The sequence below is a fragment of the Asterias amurensis genome, chromosome 7 (genome assembly GCF_032118995.1).
Source record: "Asterias amurensis chromosome 7, ASM3211899v1".
Taxonomy (NCBI): domain Eukaryota; kingdom Metazoa; phylum Echinodermata; class Asteroidea; order Forcipulatida; family Asteriidae; genus Asterias; species Asterias amurensis.
The window spans coordinates 20,038,724-20,058,599 of NC_092654.1; the positions used below are offsets into that span (position 1 = coordinate 20,038,724).

General features: G+C 39.8%; 2 protein-coding genes across 5 annotated transcripts; one reads left to right on the forward strand and one right to left on the reverse strand.

The window, feature by feature from the left end:
• Positions 1-447: 447 nt before the first annotated feature.
• Positions 448-11,959, reverse strand: LOC139939432 (uncharacterized). 4 transcript variants are annotated; one of them, XM_071935338.1, is made up of 7 exons: positions 11,810-11,910; positions 7,699-7,759; positions 7,166-7,443; positions 5,378-5,443; positions 3,624-3,717; positions 2,606-3,096; positions 452-2,172 (listed from the first exon to the last, which is right to left on the reverse strand). In XM_071935338.1, the coding sequence occupies exons 3-7, from the start codon at positions 7,393-7,395 to the stop codon at positions 1,311-1,313; spliced, it is 1,743 nt and encodes a 580-aa protein (XP_071791439.1). In that variant the 5' UTR covers positions 7,396-7,443; positions 7,699-7,759; positions 11,810-11,910; the 3' UTR covers positions 452-1,310. The 4 variants fall into 4 exon arrangements, with proteins under 4 accessions (XP_071791437.1, XP_071791439.1, XP_071791440.1 ...); XM_071935336.1 differs by lacking the exon at positions 7,699-7,759 and having other exon boundaries at positions 448-2,172; positions 7,166-7,421; positions 11,810-11,945; XM_071935339.1 differs by lacking the exons at positions 7,699-7,759; positions 11,810-11,910 and adding an exon at positions 9,450-10,132.
• A 119-nt stretch (positions 11,960-12,078) lies between these two features.
• LOC139940091 (uncharacterized) lies at positions 12,079-19,813 on the forward strand. Its single transcript, XM_071936330.1, has 5 exons — positions 12,079-12,466; positions 15,005-15,136; positions 16,110-16,438; positions 17,084-17,357; positions 18,389-19,813. The coding sequence occupies exons 1-5, from the start codon at positions 12,128-12,130 to the stop codon at positions 18,473-18,475; spliced, it is 1,161 nt and encodes a 386-aa protein (XP_071792431.1). The 5' UTR covers positions 12,079-12,127; the 3' UTR covers positions 18,476-19,813.
• Positions 19,814-19,876: the final 63 nt, after the last annotated feature.

Below are 19,876 nucleotides of genomic sequence, written 5' to 3' on the forward strand. Positions count from 1 at the left end.
GAAGAAAAAACACCCTTGTCACAGAAATTGTGTGCTTTCAGATGTATGAGGTTTCAAATTCATTTCAAATATTTTAGTGAGAAATTACTTCTTTCTCAAAAACTACGCTACTTCAGAGGGCTGTTCTCGAAATGTTTTATACTACCAATAGCTCTCCATTGCTGGTTATCAAGCTTAAAGGAACACGTTGCCTTGGATCGGACGAGTTGGTCAAAACAAAAGCGTTTGTAACCGTTTTTTATAAAATGCATATGGTTGGAAAGATGTTTTAAAAGTAGAATACAATGATCCACACAAGTTTGCCTCGAAATTGCGTGGTTTTCCTTCTACTGTGCGAACTAACATGGTCGGCCATTTATGGGAGTCAAAATTTTGACCCCCATAAATGGCCGACGTGTTAGTTGACGAGGTAAAAGGAAAACCACGCAATTTCGAGGCATGTTTGTGTGGATCATTGTATTCTACTTTTACAACATCTTTCTACCCATATGCATTTTATAAAAAACGGTTACAAACGCTTTTCAAAGACCAACTCGACCGATCCAAGGCAACGTGTCCTTTAATACACTACTTTGAGTAATTACCAATAGTGTCCAGTGCCCAGTTGAATATTGCATGTTGGAATAAAATACTTGACAATTTTACAAATTTAAGGATAAGAAGTTTGACTTCTACTTTACGTATGAACGTAGGGAAATCTGCATGATTGGTGCATCGAAGAGCTGTAGAAGAATTTGTGATTAAAGCAGCCCACTCCCTTCAACCATTTGTCCACTGATGACTTGTTGACTGTTTGAGGACCACAAGGACTACATGTACAATGTATAATGAAATTTTCGATGATTAAGGCAGCCCCCCCCCCCCCACCCCACATGATATAAAACTAAGCCTGGGCGACTAGTGTGACAAGTATCAAAGTCGAGGCTATTGATTGTTTAGTAGACTGTCGCAACTACCATTTTCCAACTACTCGGTTAATGGTGCCGCCACAACTACTACAAAAAGAGTAGCGCTACCTGCTTGGTTATTCAATTGTGTTGCTGACAGCTATTGACAACAACATAATATACTTCCGAAACACAATCAGACATTGACACAATCCTTCAATCCTTTCCATGTGAATTTTGCTATATTGCGCCTGCGGCAGACAATATGCCACAATGCATCTTGGAAATCAAAAGATATTCGACTAGTGTAGAAGTCACGACTATTAATTGAGGCGCGACTAGTCGAATAGTAATTTTCACTAGTCACCCGGGCCTATATAAAAATATCTCTACTGTCCGACTTTATGATGAGGATCTAAAGGGTCAAAGCGGAAGCTTCTGGATGGGCAATCTTCCTAATGGAAAGTCATCAACTTCCTTGACCGGCTGTTGGACATTATTTTGCATCTCAATAAAATGGTCTTTCTTCATGTGTCTCTTCAGGCTTACATTGTGATTAAAAACCTGACTGCAGTGATGGCAACAATATGGCTTCTCTCCTGTATGGATTCGCAGATGACGGTTCAAATTACATTTCTGTGCAAAGCCCCGTCCGCAAAACGAGCAGGAATAGCGCTTCTTCATCGCGTGGATTGCGGCGTGCTTCTGGAGTCTCGTATTGGACTTGAACGCCTTCCCACACTGCTCACAGACATAGTTCCTGGCTTTACTGTGCAGCGGCCGGTGTATGCACAATGCCTGTATCGTACGGAATGTTCTATCACAGAAATTGCAAGAGTACGGCATCACACCCGTCCGATCAATCTTGTGGTAATCGATATGCACTCTCAGCTGCTTCTGGCAGGCGAACCCTTTCCCGCAGTCTTCGCAGATGTAGTTCTTGACCATGTGTGTCTCAAGGTGATTTTTAAGATCTTCAACGTACTCGTTGCACTGTGGACAGCATCTTAGGATGACTGCCAATTCTTGAATGTCCACCTCGCTGACCTGCTGGTAAAGGGTCAGGTCAATCTCAATGTGTGTGAATTGTGTCTCCTCCCCATCCTCCTTGATTGTGTTAGTGTTACTGGTATCTGGAATGCTGATGGGTAGGTGGGCGGTAATGGTATGCATCCGGAGGTTCTCCGATTCCTGAAACTGCTCTCCGCAGGTGCGACATGTAAACATCTTGGGAAGATCTTGGTGCTGTATCTCCTTCAGGCGTTTGTTGAATATCAAAGCCTCCCTGCAAGTTGAAATAAAGAAATATGTAAAGAACACAGCTATTACATAATTCAATCAAAAACATCCAAAGTACTCATTTCATCTTAAGATTTCAAACACACAAATCAATCAAATCAACCAATCAAATCAATCGAATTCATCAATCGAATGAAACTGACAAATCAATCAAATCATCAAATCAACCAATCAAATTAATCGATCAAATGAAACAAACAAACCAATCAAATCATCAAATCAACCAATCAAATAAATCAATTCAATCAAATAATCAAATCAATCAACCAATCAAGCAATCATCAATCAACATATATTTCCATACATAAATCAAAACGAGTTAGTTGATCAGAGACTGAGACTGTATGTAGTATTGGGTGTCCCGGTGAACACAAACAAAACTAAGACAAGAAAGCAATGGCAACAAAATAAGCCTTTACCTTTCAGCAGCATCCATATTCTTCCCTGGTCGTCCTCTTTTCCTCTTTGTTTCTACAGCGCCCTCTTTAGACTTATCTTCTTCGATTCCTTTGGAAATCTTGGACATCTGCTTCTTCATCACATCTTTAGATCTTTGTTTTGAGGTTCTTGGTTTTTTAGATTTTGTGTCTGCCATTTTGCTTTGTGAACTGTCTTGAGGATCACACACGCTCGATGGGTTGTCTCTACATCCAGCATTCTTTAAGAATTCTTCTTCTTGTGTCACTGGACTTGCAGATTCATTCACTGTATCCATTTCAATTTTGATTGCAAGCTTTTGGTTAAGGTCTTCAGTTTCTTCAGATTTGCTAGTATTCTGGGTGGAAGTAGGTCCTGTCCTTGGTTTTACTGCTGTTCCTTTTTTCACAATCTTCTTTTGTGTTGATCGCTTGCTCCTCCTGACTGGTTTAATCAGGTCATCATCATTGGAAAGTTCCTTGCTCTTGACCCCCTGAAATAAAATCAAAGGAATCTATTACAATGCATAAAAGGCATCATTTAAGATGAGAAAGGACAAATCACTCAAGTCTGATTTCACAATTTTCCGCTCTTTGTCCTTTTTTTAGTGGTTGCTTTTTTTTCTTTCTTTTTTTTTTTTTTTTTTTGGGGGGGGGGGGGTTTGACCTTTCAGCCCCAACATTTTGTTTTCATGGAGGATTGTTGACACAGTGATATCGAATATGACGTAATTAAAATGGCAAAAAATAAAAGGAAAAGGTCTGAATGTAGTATGAACTTCATTAACCAGTATGCTTTTACTCAGACTGAAATAAAAAAAAAATAAAAAAATTGTAAAAATAAGTTACACAAATTCAGACATTATTTTCCATAAGAGTTTCTGGCTGAAAGTTGGCCAACTTTCAATGAGTTCAAGCCTGGTGAAACCAAGCCATCAGAACAGAATCACATTGCTTATAAATGTACAGAACTCAACAGGAATATTTGTTACTACTAACACTATTAAGAATTATAACTTACGAGAGATGTTTCCTTTTGTTGATTTAAAACTCTGGTTGATTTCTGTCTCACTGGACTTTGTAATTGCTCTTCAGGTAGGTATTGAGACTGCGATCTGCCATCAATAAAAATATTGTTTTAGTTTAATTGAACTGAAGATATTAGTTTAACCTTCTGTCTGATTATTCAATATCAACCAATATGTGGTTGTTTTGAAAAAAATAGACCAACACTACCAGCCAACAATTATAAAAATTAAAATATTGTTACAATTCACATTCTATTCAATCCAATTTTTTTTTTTTCATGTTGAAAATGACAATTAAACATACGGTTGAACCAAATAACAATGAGTATACAATTATGAAAAGATGGGTTAAACAAAAAAATGTACAATAGAAATTTCAAGAATAATATCAAATAAAGTTAACATGCTAGTCAACATGCTAGCCAACAGGGAAAGAAAGTTAAGTAGGCCTATACTGCTTATTGTTCATTTCCCTGTGACTGATAAGGACTTAGACACAACAAGGACGACAATAACAATGAGATTACTCACTTAGAGAAATTATCAAATCAAGATAGAGTTGGGTATTGAGGAAAACAAATTAACTTATACATATTAAATGAAGATTGTTCTCATTGGGCTAAACAGAGTACAAGTCACCACCAATAGTAGCGGACATGTAATAATAATAAAAATAATAATAATACACAATTAATTATTTAAAAACGCATTCCATGTCACAGACATCATAAAGCACTGTGCAATTAAAATCAAGTAAAATACAGAAAATGTGAGTCAATATGGAGGAAACAATTGTTAACAACAGAAAACGGCAATTTTAAATGTAAAACAAAACCCAATGTATGTAGTGCCTGAAAAGCAAGAATAGAATGAATAAGAATGAAAACAAGACATTAATATTGTCTCTTGATCAAAGACATGGTCAGTGCAGGGAGTAAGGGTCAGTGTGACTTAGGGGGCCGTACTCAAACCTCGGCTTAGGCTCCGACTTCGTCTTCTAATGTTCAAACCACCGCGTGCAAAATACACGCTGCTCCAAAAATGTATGTAGGCCTGAAGGCCGAGGTGTGTTTCCACCGAGTACGCAGTGCGCATAGCCCAAGCTGTAGACAGAGCCAAAGCCGTAGAAGGAACCCTAGCCACAGCAAAGCCTAAGGCGAGGTTTGAGAAAGGCCCCATGGTAGACCATAGGTCATAAAAAGCAGCATTCATTCTACAAGTCACTGATAGCCAGTGTAGACACTGGTTAAAATATGGGGTGGTCATTTGAATGATATAAGATGGTAATGCACCTTTGGCTCGTTGGGTGTGACAGGAACAAAATGAAAATTTACAACGTTATGATATTACATTATATTGTAAATGTACTTCACTGACTTAAACCCGTTTCAGACAAGCAGGCCAAAGTTGCACCAATCCAGTAGATTAGGAGTGACTCTAGGTCGACCAAGAAAAAGTTTGGTTTCAGACAGGCAAACTTAACCTAACTTTTACATTGGCACGGCTCATGATAAGATCGATGTCTGAAACCAAGCACTCTAGAGTCATTCCGAACAACTGCAACAGTTGATCTTTCGATTACTAGCACGTCCAGTCGCTCCTAACTGTTTCAGACGTCAAACTTTTCATGTACTTTAATTCAGACTTTGGTTCTGAAACGGGTGTTAGTCAAACCTCCCAAGATTTTTTTTATTTTAAATAACCAACAAACAATCAAGAGAAAATAAAACAACTATCTCTGTCTTACCTGTCCACCTCACTCTGTGGTTTACAGGGGTGTAACTTTTCCTCCTCGTCCAGATCTTTCTCAAGCCTGTAATGTTAAAAACATGATTTATATTATATAGGATTTGAGGCATTGCATGGTGGGGTATCAATATATATTTGGTTTGCGGTAACACCATGTGTGTATCTACTTGCCAGGTAAAGTTGTTCTTAGGGAACTGTCTTGCTTTATTCTACTGCCGCGGAGTAGATAATCGGAGGTTCGGGAGACTTCTCAGTTCTGAAAAGAACTGTCCTGCTTTATAACTATTACCAGGACGGATGGTATAGAAATTAGACTGGACTACTACTTTAGCTTATAGGATCGTAATAACTGTAGTGCCGCGGAGTCAGTTCGGAATTGGTCTAAACGTTTCGACTGATTTAAATTATATGTACATTGTAGACAAATCAGTTTACTATCTCTAACGTGTCTAATATTGAATGAATTACAATAATGCTTCTTTTGTTGGAAATTAACATCCTTTCCAAAGAATCAATATTGGTCAGAAAAGTACATTCCTCTCATTTAGCAGGCCTGGAATTTCATCTTTGAGAGGGCAATGTCATTTCCATTTTGAAAGGGGCACTTCCATTGGAAAATCTTAGAGTCTATAGGAAACTTTTGAAGGGGCAACAAGGCCAAGACCAGGGGCAACAGGAGCCATGGCCTCCATGGCCCGCCTGAAATTCCAGCCCCCGATTTCACGAAACTCATCGCAAGTAGCGACGCATCGTAGGGTTTGCGATGCGTCGCAGACCTATAGGACACGTCGCGGCTGCGACGAGTTCGCAACTTACGATGTGTAACCGGTCGCAACTTGCACTTGTGACGTGTTGCAGCGCTTCGTGAAATCGGGGGCTGAACTGATTTAGACTTGATAATTTATATTGATATTTAACATCCCTTAAAAAAAAGGTTTGAACAAGTGTTGTAAAGTGGCAATTATTATAGAGTTTATAACACCACTTTCAAGGGATCAATTTTTTTAAATGAGAAAACATGGCACAACCATAACAACAGTGATGTTATTTGTATCTAGGCCAATCTAAAAATAATAATAAATACATTTATTTAGTACCGGATGCACAGTAAAAATGCTCACAGGTGTCTACAATAACAAAAAGAAAAGCTTTAACATTTAAACCATAAAAAGCAAAATCAAGAAAAGGTTAAAAAAATATCCAAAACAAGTGATCAATAAAACTATGAAGTTAAAAGTTAATATAAGCAATCATTCACATTTTGGTTAAAAAAAAACACCTTAAATAAAAAGATCATGAAAAAGTTCCCCTCAGATCCACTTACTGTAAAGCCTTTGGACACTTTCGGCAAACCTGGGTTTATTTTAAACATCTCCATAGACCTACAAAACAAGCTTCCAACTAGTTAGCAACCAATTCAGGCCCGCATAAAGGCTCTAAGGTTTGCACTTTAATCTCTAGAATGTTTAAACCACATCTCATTGATTGATGCTATGGGTACGGGTGATGTTTGGAGACACTTATTCTATATTTATTTTCATGATTTCCAAGAACTGCCCGATTTCCTGTTGTGCATAAAATTGAACCAATTTAATACTATTAACCCCCTGGGCGCACATCACACGCTGCGACTGTGCCACGCTCACCATTTTGGTGGTCAATAGGTTTACGTGTAACCGCTGCGTCGCCTTAAATGCGCACTTCACTGAATAACACACAGTGACATTGACCCCCAAAATGGTGCATTCAAGCTTATTCTGATGATGACGTGCAAGCTTAAGCCTACCTGTCTAAGAGAAAACTGATGAAGAGTTCATCCACACAAGATGATCCCCAATCACCATCGGTTTGTTTCTTGTACTCTTCAAACATTGATGAACAAAGGGCCTTTGCTCGAAGATGTTCCCATCTTTTACACTCTTTGCGAAGAGTTATCAAGACGGAACTAGAACTTTGGATTGGCACTTCTTGACTCCATTCAATGGCTGCAACCTCCTCCTTAGCACAGTCCATCATGATAAACCAAGTCCTCCTTGTCAGCTCTCATTCCACATCATTGTACATCTATGTAAAAGAACAAATTGAACAATTAAACATTACAGTTAAGACCAACAAGGTTTTTATTTCATTTGAACGTTGGACACTTTAAAAAAACTCTTTGATTTTCTAGATTTTAAATACACAGGGAGGGGGAGGAACTTGCATGTCTACAAAATATAAATATTTTAGAAGGAAATGTTTCTCTGGATGAAAAGGATTTGGGTACCTATTTGTTAACACAAAACAAAATGTTCACCTGTAGATTTACATTGAACTTACTTAGTTTGAAGATAATGATGGAAGTAGCTCCTTAAAATACTACTTGCTGAGGTGATGTAGTCTTTGAGAAATAAGAACAAAATAGGTCACAAAAATGTACATCTGTGGACATTGTGTAAAAAGTACCCAGACCCTTATAAACATGTATGAGTAAAATTTAGCATAAAACCTTTCTTGATTACGAGTAATGGGGAGAGGTTGATGGTATAAAACGAATTGAGAAACAGCTTCTTTTTAAGTGACATCCTTTTCGAGAAAGAAGTAATTTTCCACGAATTTGATATCGAGACCTCAGATTTAGAACTTGAGGTCTCAAAGTCAACCATCTAAATGCACACAACTTCAAGTGACAAGGGTGTTTTTCCTTTCATTATTATCTTGCAACTTCAATGACCGACTGATCTTAAATTTTCACAGGTTGGTTACTTTATGGTGATGTTGAGATACACCAACTTTGAAGGCCAGTCATTGATAATTACCAATAGTGTCCACTGCCTTTGAATGTTATAATAATAATACAATCAAAGTCTTATATAGTGCACATCAATCAAGGTACTCACACGGTACTGAGTAATATACAAACTTTCAGAAAGATAGGTTACAGACTGTGCAAGTCTCGCGCAGATTTCAACTTCTGGACCCATTGTGGTCCCAACCTTATGGAGTTTTACGTTGGGAAGATTTTGTTTCGTCCATTACTTTAGTCTAATGTAATTTATGACCATAAAAATGACATGTTGTTAAAATTTTAATACTAATTAACAACAACACATATAAAAGTAAAAATAAAGTCAACATAATAACAAAGAAAAACCGACATTTAGACTTGACCTCAGGTCAGGTTAGTTGTGAAAAATTAAGAATTTGTGAAAAATTAAGAATTTGTGCCCATATCTGATCAAGAAACTTACGCAGACGCTTGTTTTGGCTGCGCGGGTCGGAAAGCCTTATCATTGGTCGCTTGGGCGTCAGCTTCCTCTTTAAAATGTGTCACGCGTTTATCTAACGCCCTTGCAACCATCGTGCATCCGCGTATAAACCAGCTTTTAGTAGTTTCACATTCACATTCGGGCGTAGATTTACAAAAGGGGTTTCAAAGCATTTAAAATCAAACAAACATCCTTGTCCCAGAGTTTTACTTGTGTCCATACATAGACTTTAACCGATAATTGTGTATTTGTTTAAAAAGCTAAAACTTATTTAAACAAGCTCTTATGGGTATTTTTGTTGTTCAAATTCGGCATCAAGAATAATTTAAAGCAAAGATTTGATTCACAAAAAAATAAAGTTTGTCAGTTGTCGTGTTTTCTCGCTCCGGTGCACGCGAGACTTGCACAGTCTATTGCAGTGATGGATTCTGAGACCAAATAGTGTAAGGGTTTACAAGGAGCTGCAGGGCATTAAGCAGCCACAACCAGGATCACCGGGGCGAACCCCTTCTCTTCTCGATAAGTGCACCAGGTTATTTTACATGCATTACACAACACATGGGGCCAACGACTTTAGGTCCCATCCAAAGGACGAAGCAAGCTGTTTGCAAATGACACAAAAAGATGCAGGGTTGTAGATAAACATGATAAAAACTACAGATGCAGCCACTCTACAGCATGACACCCCTCCATGAATGGTCCGCTGAGTGGCAACTACCATTTCTTCGTTCGTTTCTTTTTAAATGATACATCAAGTTTATATTTTAATACTATTTAATTTATCATCAAGATTAAATTTTTTACTTTTGTAATTTTCATCACCTTAATAAACTTAATTTCATTTTCTATTTCATTTTCGAGCTACTCCGGTCACAAGGTACAAAGTGACCCGAAAGGGCCCAATTTCATGGCTTTGCTTACGGCTGAATTCAGTGCTTCAATCACCATTCTCCGCTTACAGTACACCATGGCCTGTCATGGCTGAGCGGTAGAAATCACCACATAGCAGTATCTATCACCTCGATCCCACAGTTATTCTTATAAGTTATTATAAGGGGATGAATGAACTGAGTGTTTCCGTGCCCACGCGTGGGTGCAAAGCTGTAGGGGAAATTCCCTTTACCAGAAATCACCATGTTGTCATCAGGAAATGGCGGCAAAAGCCGTCGGCCGCCGTCTTGCTTTTTTACGGTGCTTGTATTGTACATCATGGACAACAGAGGGCGCTTTCATGCATTTGGAACTGTTTTGGCCATACAGCTATATTAAATAGCATTGGTCGTGTTGACGGTGAGTTGACCAACACAAGCAAATCAACTGTGAATATCCATGCACGTGTATAGTGATGATTGTGAATGCATTGGAATAAAAATAGCAGCACCAGGTTTTTCCTCCGTGATCGGTTTTTAGAGATCGCGAAACTCCAATCGATTGAGGTACAAATATGATTTAATTGCTTCAGAGCCAGTGATGTAAAACAAAGTTTTCTGTTTCATGGAATATGGATGTAATGTTAATTTAGTAATTTTCATCAAGGCGGTTTGAATAAATTTATCTAATTTACGCAGTCCATATTTTTTTTACTACACAACAGTCTTGTTTTGTTGGTCGTCCTTGCGGTAAAACTGTTTTTAGCGTGCGGTTGAGCTATTGTTGTCCCTTCTGACGGGTACTTTAAACTTTTAAAAATCTTCACGATATATCGTCAGATGGGCGATATTTACCTGACGATATATCGCCAGTCAAAATTTTCGATATCGTCCAGGGTTATTGTGAAGATAACTAGGGCATCAGTTTTCGGGCCATTATTTTTTCCCAATTCAAAGAAAAAGGCACAATACCGTGAAAACTGATAACATAAAAGAGGAGGATAATAATAACAACAACATTTATTGCACTATTCAGCAGGGCATAGACTTGCTCTGTGCTTACACACACGAAATAGTACAATAGTTGCGATAACGTAACCCTCCTCCTGGCCGTCGGGAGGAGGGTTACGTTACGTTATCGCAACTAAATAAAATACTAGAAGGACCGAGTTGACTTTGGACCCAGTTGACCTGGGACCAAGGGAAACCAGTCATCTCGCCCCCGGCAAAGTCGCCCCCTGCAAAGTCGCCCCCTACAAAGTCACCCCCTAGCAAGCTCGCCCCCTCCGTGTACCAACCTCGCCCCCTCACAATGTCATCCCCCAACACAGTCGCCCCCCCCACCCGTCGCCCCCGACACAGTCACCCCGACACAGTCGCCCCCCAACAAAGTCGCTTGGTTTATGATCAAGAGTTAGCAGCAGTTAGAAGATTATGCCGCGTCCAAAACAAGCGTGTACAGTTTTTGCCGTGCATAGATTGGAACGTTGGTTGTGTGTGACCGTGCAACATCAATGGTCTTGGATCAAGACTGCGGCTACACAGTTACCGGGATACACAATGCACCACGTGCAGCGCTGAGTCGTTGACCCCCCCGGTGACGTGCACACACGGTCGAAGCTCCGCCCCCCTCAGGTTCGATTTTACAACCTGGGTCTTTCGCTCGGAAATCTGGTAAGTTTTTGTGCCTTTTTCTTTAAATTAGATCCTCAAGATTCATTACAAATTGAGGATCAAGTTCGTGTTTCTAGAATTTGTGTCATGATTTTCAAAAGTGGTAAAAATGGAGCAAATCTGCTGACTAGCTGTTGAAATTGTACGTGTTTGACCAATTCGCCCTGAATCGATTGAAGTGACTCGTAACCCTCCGGCTACGCCGTCGGCAGGAGGGTTACGTTATCGCAACTAAGGGGGCGACTGTGACGAGGGCAGAGATGCCAAGTCCAGAGGCCAGCTATGCGTGAGATTTTTTGCCGGGGGCGACTTTGCCAGGGGGCGAGACGACTGGCATTTGGACCAAGATGAGTTGGGACCGAGATGACTTAGGACTGAGATTTAATACTTGGGACCGAGATGACTTCGGACGAGTTGACTGGTACCCCATTAACATCTCAACAAGGTCACAAAGGTGGGCTAGGTTGGATAACTTTCCGCACCTCGCCACCACTTTTTCACAAATTTTTTCAAAAAGGGATAGGCTCATAGTCATAGAGGTTAATTGGATACTTATATATTATTTCATATTGAATGAGTGGTGGTGGCGCCATACGGAAACTTTTCCCTCCATGGTTACATTTATTAATAAATTCTTACCGTCCCGGCTGCCCAGCTGTGCCCTTTCATTAAAATTCAAAGCACCTACACGGCGGTGCATGCCCCATAGTCTCCTCCGCCTGGGTTGTGTGTTTGTTGTGGTGTGTGCGATGTGATCGCGATCTCATAATGGTCGTTGATATGCGCGCTCGGGATCGCGAAGTCGAGCCAAATGTACATGCGTTTTTGTTGCGCCTCACGTGATGTTACCGAGGTGCAACTATTTTGCGCAGCAGAGTGGCCAGCAAACAGTCGTACACCAGCGCCGAGCAGAGGAGGGACCCCAGCAAACAGTCGTATGTACAACAAACTAACAAGATGGCACCTAACTGTTTTTTTTGTAAAGTAAACTTCGTCGGAAGTATGAGATATTCGATCAGAGCAACACTTACACAAGAGAGTGCGATCGATTGTCTTAAGTTGACACAACTCGAGTTTGAAAAAGGTATCATGTGCACAGAATGCAAAAAAGTGATAACTTTCTACGGAAGAAGAGTGAAGAAAAAAATAAGAAAAAGTCCTGGGTTTGTGGTTAGGACAATGCTTTTACCAAATACGAAGATCGACTTTCAAAACGGAATTCCCAAGAATGTAACAGACTCCACCACACAACAGCCACACAGCCACGAAGGAGGAGAAGGAGAAGGAGAATCAAGGGTGTGTATTCTAATGGATTTATTCTAATGGATTTGTTCTAATTAATTATTCCAGTCCAGATTTCGTTGTACGAACCATAGTCCATAGATAGTAGTACGTAGACTAGAGCTTACTCCATGCTCCATGTGACGACTATGACGAAACCAGGCCAAGTGCAGTGGTTATGACAGAAAATCATCAAATGTCAAAATTTCGAAAAAGGAATACAGCGCCCCAGTTTCTGGGTCTAGGTATTGGTGGGTTTCGTACTTTAGCATAAACCGGGCGGGGCGCTGTAGTGTGTATGCCTACTCCTTACTAAAATTACTTACTTACTTACGATTGATGGGAGAAATTGTTTAGGCATGCCTGCCCTTTGTGTGACCCCATAATCCCCATATCCTATCATTGATTCCTTCCAACAGGCATCAAGCTCTTTCTTGAATGTTGACTCTGTTTTGGCATTTACTACTTTGTGGGGAGAGTGTTCCAATCATTAATTATTCGCTGTGAAAAGAAGTTCCTTCTGCACGCAATGTTTTTGTTGAGAGTGGGCTTGTACAACTTAAGAGAATGGCCCCTTGTACTGGTGTTTCTAGCTGTATTATTAAAGAACTACCTGCAGTCGACTTTCTCCAGTCCCTTGAGCAGCTTAAATGTCTTAGTCACCTCTGAGTCATCTTTGTTCTAGTGTGTATAAGTTCAGGGCTTGAAGTCTTTCTGTGTGAGGGAGGCTTTTCAACTGTGGTACCAACTTGGTAGCTCTCCTCTGTACTTTTTCTAAAACTTGCTTGTCTTTCTTTAATCCAGGGTTCCAGGCTTGAACACAATACTCCAAATGTGGCCTTATGTACAATGTAGGTCTTGTACAGAATTGAAAAGCTGTCGACATCTATGTACTTAAAGGATCTTCTCACGACTCGAAGACTGTTCGTACCCTTTAGTGCAGCTTTCGTACATTGTGTGCTCTGCTTGAAGTCATTGGATATATAAAACAATCCAAGGTCTTTCTCTATATTTCAAAATTTTGCTTTGGTTTACTCAGCAGAATCCACAACAAGTTTGGACGGGGTAGTGCAAGTGGACACTGTCTAAATCTCATATCAAACCACCCGGTTTTCTAACGCACAATCAATGGGTCACAACAAGATCTCGCACAAAAAAAACGAATAACCACAAACGAAAAGCGCTCTCTAGCGGTCCTGGCGCTCACTACCTTACTCAAGAAAGTACTACTGGAGAAAAAAATATTTGAATATCCGGTGAATTTGGAATAGTTGGTCAGCAGTTAACCAAATACCAAATTTCACTATCCGCCCAGAACATTGTCGCCCCCACATTGTCGCCCCCCACCAGAGTCTCCCCCACCAGAGTCTCCCCCCTGACAAAGTTGGCCCCAGTTCAACCTAGTATTGCTCCATTGTTCAAACTGATTATAGAAATTTGCCATTGAACTATTGTATAGCATTACAATGTAGGTCATATGGTCGCATAGTATCCATCTGTCGACTGCAAGAAATTTGCATAGCACTTTCGTAGACCGTTTCACAAATACCCATTGCACAAGTGCTAACTAATGAATGATAAATCTTGAGCGCTAACTAGACCAGCAACCACCTCATTCAACAGGTGTCTGTGGGCGTGATATACGCGATTGTCGTCTGCACAGATTTAACGTTCCGCCACAGTGTCACTTCTGTGTGCAGTAGTTTCTGAAAAGGGACTTCTAAATAGGAGCCCTTAATCCAACTCAGAAGCAATTGCAAACTTTACTGCTCAGAAGTGACAGAATTCAAATATAAAGTTGTGCAGAAAATATATGGTTTACCCTACAACTGTTACAAAAATATGTCCAAAGTCAAACTGAACTTTTTATGTTCTATTTATAAAGGAATAGTTTTAAAAGGTCTATCATTTTGCATAAAAAACGATTTCTCAACTAACTAAAATGTTCTTTGTTGAGTGCAGGCATTCAATTAAAATTATTGCATTTCTGTTGTACATCATTTAGGCTTTATGTTCAAAGTCATGTTGAGTGGGGCTTAAAAGCACTGAACACGTTTGCTAGTTGTCAAAGACCAGTGTTCTCACTGTTGGACAAATTTGTGTGCTTTCAGATAGGAATAAAAGACTTCCGGCTAGAAGTCTCTTTCTCAAAAACTATGGTACTTCAGAAGGAGTCGTTTCCCACAGTGTTTTATATTACCAACGCTCCAATGCTCATTACCAAGTCACTGAACACGTTTGCTAGTTGTCAAAGACTAGTGTTCTCACTGTTGGACAAATTTGTGTGCTTTCAAATAGGAATAAAAGACTTCCGGCTAGAAGTCTTTTAATATTTTAGTGAAAAATTACCTCTTTCTCCAAAACTATGGTACTTCAGAAGGAGTTGTTTCCCACAGTGTTTTATATTACCAACGCTCCAATGCTCGTTACCAAGTCAGTTTGTAAAGTAAATACCAAATGTGTACCTTCCCTTTAAATAAATAACAAACAACCAAAGGTGCCCGGATCTTTATCTGTTGCAGAAACCTCATACAATTGTTACTTGAATTGCAGGAACCTGTTCATGGTGATTCGTCACCAACATGGGACAGCATTTCTGAATATGATCCTGAGCATGATGAAGAAGTTGCAAGGATGGAGGTAGACAAGGAGCCCAAACCCAAGGTGCAGAGAAGTTCCCTCAAGGTACGATCATTGAGGCCCTGCGACTAGTGCCACAGTAGATTTTCCCTAGGATAAATCAAAAGATTGTCTTGAGTCTTGAGTAGTGTGATCCCTTTGCAGCACAAATTTGGCTAAACTGGGATGGGTGCAGCCTGGCGTCACAGTCGGAAGGTGCAGGTGAAGAAAGAAAACAGACAAATAGTTAAAGTGCAGACAAAAGCACAAGAAGTTGACAAAATCCAACAAAAACTTGGGTGCAGGTTAAAAAGCTTGACCAGAAGATTTAGAGGAGCCTGGAGCCAACCGGTAGCCTCATCCCTTTAATGGTAGGCAGGGCGGCTTCCTGGAAGGCGATGGGTGATGTAGCCAGGACAGCAGGTGCAGGCTCCAAATCTTCATGGTGCGTGGATAGAAGGAGAACTTGTCATTGTATAAGTCAATGGATGCTTTAGGAATTGTATATTTCAACGAGTGGTCATGACATCCAATTTAGTGTCCACTGTGCATTGATCAGAGACACTTATTGATGAGGAGTCATATGTCACAGAGAAATAGAGCACAGTCAAAAGGCCATAGTAAATAAAATGCATGGCCCCTAAAACAAACAGTTTGGAAACCTGGCATCATGCCTGGAGCTTGTCTTTAGCAATATTGGCCCCATTTTTAAACATGAATAGTTTTGTTGATCGGCTCGCCCATATTGGAATTCAAAATAATAGGATTTATTACCCACCACTGAAATTGGTCTAGCTACACGCAACCCTGATGACATACTAATGGTCTGACGTTTGACCGAGCAGAGCCTACATCACATGTATCTGATAGGCTTGGTTTGAAACTTCAAGGCCATTATATTTTTTTCTTTGCATTTATACCACAGGTCCTTTTGGTTAATGAGCAGTTTGCATTCAGCTAATTCTATTTTCACATTTATATTTTGATACACAAAGTGAGAATGAGTAATTAACAAGAGATTCTTATGATTATTTTTTAGGACACACTCATCACTTACATAAAAAATGCTCATTACGACAGCGCTCTAGCTTGTATGTATAAGCTTCAGGGAGGGCGGAAGGCAATTCATAAATTTGTGCAAAAGCAAATACATCAAGAGTTTGTCGAAGTCGGAAGACCCCCAAAGCGGATATCGCCACTAACTTCTGAAGTTACCGTGGAGAATTTAAAGAAGTTTAAGTGGTCAAATGTTATGAAGGAGGTGTCCACCAAGATGCCATTTACGACGACAACCCTTACTGGTATGATGCCCTCAGTGTCCACATTGAAGTACCAAGATGAACGACGCAAAACAGGAAAAGTAAACCGGTAAGTGTGATGTTACAGTGACACAACATGGTAATTAAACATTTGAGATTAAATGAAGGGAGTAGTAATTAACAAAAAATAATTAGTATAGTCCAGTTTTCATGCGATAGTTTTTACTAAAGGAGCACGTTACCTTGGATCGGTCGAGTTGGTCTATAAAAAGCGTTCTGTTAAACCACTTGTCATAAAATGGGTAGAAAGACGTGTGAAAGAAAATACAATGATCTACACTAATATTTCTCGAAATTGCATGGTTATCTTTTTCGACTAAAACGCCCGGCCATTTATGGTAGTTGAATTTTTTACTCCCATTTATGGCCAAACCTGCAAGGAAAACCGTGCAATTTTGATTGATACTGGTGTGGATCATTATATTGTACTTGTAAAACATCTTTCTAACCATATGCATTTCATAACAAACCATTTCAAACGCTTTTTATAGATTAACTCGTCCGATCCAAGGCAATGTGTTCCTTTAACCATTGACTTAGCTTCCCTCATGTTTCCACTGCCACTAATCAAGAAATTGTCTTTTTCTTTGTGTTGGATTCAAATTTTCTTTACATCATTGTGTGCTCATGATACAATAACAATAATGGGTTTGCTTGACATAAAGTTGTTATTGTTTTTTCTTTTGTCGTGCAGGCCAAGTTTAACTAACAAAGAAGCAAAAAAAAAGTGGAACTTTAAAGCCGGAGTCACTGTTGCTATGATGCTGTATGCGAACAGCCAGCACATTTACAAGTTCTGGCCGGCCGTTGTTGGAATTGAAATGAGGCGTGAAAAGAGTTCATTGAAGATGTTTGAATTGTTTCATCGCATTGGGTTAAGCCAGAGTGTCACGGCGATAAGAGCCCATGTTGACAATCTTAGTAAAGTGCACTACGACGAAGAAATTGACTGGAAAGGCGTGTTCAAGGCAAGTTTTTTTTACTTAATTGTACTTTATTGAAACAAAGTATACCACGTTTGTTTGACGATATTAAACAAATTTTTTTTTGAATCATCGACTCATTTATTTGGCAAGGACTGTAAAATTATCATTTTTGTTTTAATTAAGTCCGCAATACTAAGAGAGGATAGTGGAACAAGGTACGAACCTTATAGTTCTAGAAAGTAGCCCAACTGAAGCTGGGATCTGTCGCCAAGCAAAGAACCATGGCAAGGAACCAACCAGCAAAGCATTCTTAAAGACTGCTAGTGGTTCGACTGTGAAGGAGAAACAACTGCATATCTTCCTGGAAGTGTCGTGGTCGAGCGGTGAAGAGCACCGAATTCAGACTCTTGTGTTTCTGATCAGCAGAATGTGGGTTAGAATCCACAGCCGTGGCACTAGTATCCTGAAGCAAGACACTTAACCAAAGCTTAATCCTTCGGATGGGACCTAAAGCTATTGGTCCAATGTGTCGTGAACGCATGTAAAAGAACCCAGTGCACTTATTGAAAAGAGAAATGGTTCACCCCGGTGTTCCTGGCTGTGGCTGCTGTATGCGCCGTAGCACCTTGTAAACCTTTATAATGTGCTAAACAATTGGATCTCAGAATTTATCACTTCAATAACCTATCTTTCTGAAACTTTTTATATACTCAGGGCCTTGAGTACCTTGTTTGGTAGAGACGTGCGCTATTTAAGACTTGGATATTATATTCCTCCAATATTAAATTTTTAAGAACGGTGTAAAGGGACACTTTAATCGTGCGAATTGGTCTTGGAAAAGCATTTGAAACTGTCTGTTATGAAATGCATACGGTTAGAAAGATGTTTTAAAAGTAGAATAGTGGTCCAAACAAATATGCCTCGTTTTCCTTTACACTGTGAATGGCATAAAATGGCAGACCGCATGCATTTCATAAGAGTAGTTTCAATGCTTTCATAGACTAACTCGACCAATCCAGGACACCGTGTACCTTTAAATTGACCTTACTTTGAATGAACTTTGAATTATACAGGGTGTCTTCAGCCAACGCAGAACATCAACACGAGGTGATGATGATTCACCCTTACCAGACGCAGTGCCGGTAAACACAGAGAGCTAGCTAAGGCCTATCCAGAGCCGTTGCGACAACTGACTATTAGAAGACATTTTGTGTCCCGCCCTACAAAGGCATGGACAACATGAGGGGCCAGACTAGTCTGCCTGCTGGGATGTGTTGCATTTGATTGTGCATTTGGAGACTAATAATTTGTACACAGCAACCATGAACTGGTCCCTTTATGTCGTAACTCTAAAACACAGCTCTGGCCATATTGAGGCAGGAGTGAAGTAATCAAGATTCGAGGCGAGAGATTCTCAACTAAGGGCCCAATTTCATAAAGCCTGTAAGCACAAAAACTTTGCTGAGCACAGAAAGTTTTGCTAACAGAAACTGGATAACCTGCCAAAACTACGTTAAGATTACATTGTTATGATTTAAGGAACATGTTGCCTTGGATCGGTCGAGTTGGTCTTTGAAAATCGTTCTATAACCGTTTGTTGTAAAATGTATGGTTAGAAAAAGTAGAATACAACGATCTACACAAATATGCCTCGAAATTGCGTGGTTTTCTTTTTACCCTGTCGACTAACACAGTCGACCATTTATGGGAGTCAAAATTTTGACTCCATAAGTGGCCGACCGTGATAGTTCGCGACGTAAAAGGAAAACCGTGCAGTTTCGACTGATACTTGTGTGGACCATTATATTCTACTTTTCATAACATCTTTCTAATCATATGCATTTCATAACAAACGGTTTCAAACGCTTTTAATAGACCAACTCGTCGGATCCAAGGCAACGTTTTCCTTTAATTTGACTTGTGCTCCTCTCAATGCTTGCTTAGCACAGAAATTGTCTAAGCAGTATTTTTTGCTAAACAGTCTTATGAAACATGACCATGTCTCCCCAAACATGCCAAAGTAACTGACCAAATATTTTAGTGGAAAATTACTTCTTTCCCCAAAACTACACTACTTCAGAGGGATCCGTTTCTTACTATGTCTTTAACTATCAACAGCTCTCATTGACTGTTGGGAAGTAAGTTTTTATGCTAACAGTGATGACCAATAGTGTCCAGTGCCTTTAATAAATCATCAATGCTACATGTAGCTGCTAATATTTAAAAAATAGTCCATCCTCAGTACTCTTATACTTTAAAGAGCAATCAAATATATTTTCAGACCACTAAACCTCAGATTTCATTCAAGTTTTTGGCAGGTCAGCTGATTGGAATGTTTGCTAATTACCGGAGAACAGGTTTTGTGACCGAGTTTAGATTGTTTTAGGGGGATTGGATTTGTTGTAGTTTGGGTTGCATTGTGGGTTAGGGATGGGGTTTTATGGATGAGATTTTGTGGATGGGTTGGGGATGGGATTTTGTGGGTTGGGGATAGGGTTTTGTGGTTGAGTTGGGATGATGGGTTTTTGTGGATGGGGAAGGGGTTTTGTGGTTTAGGGCTT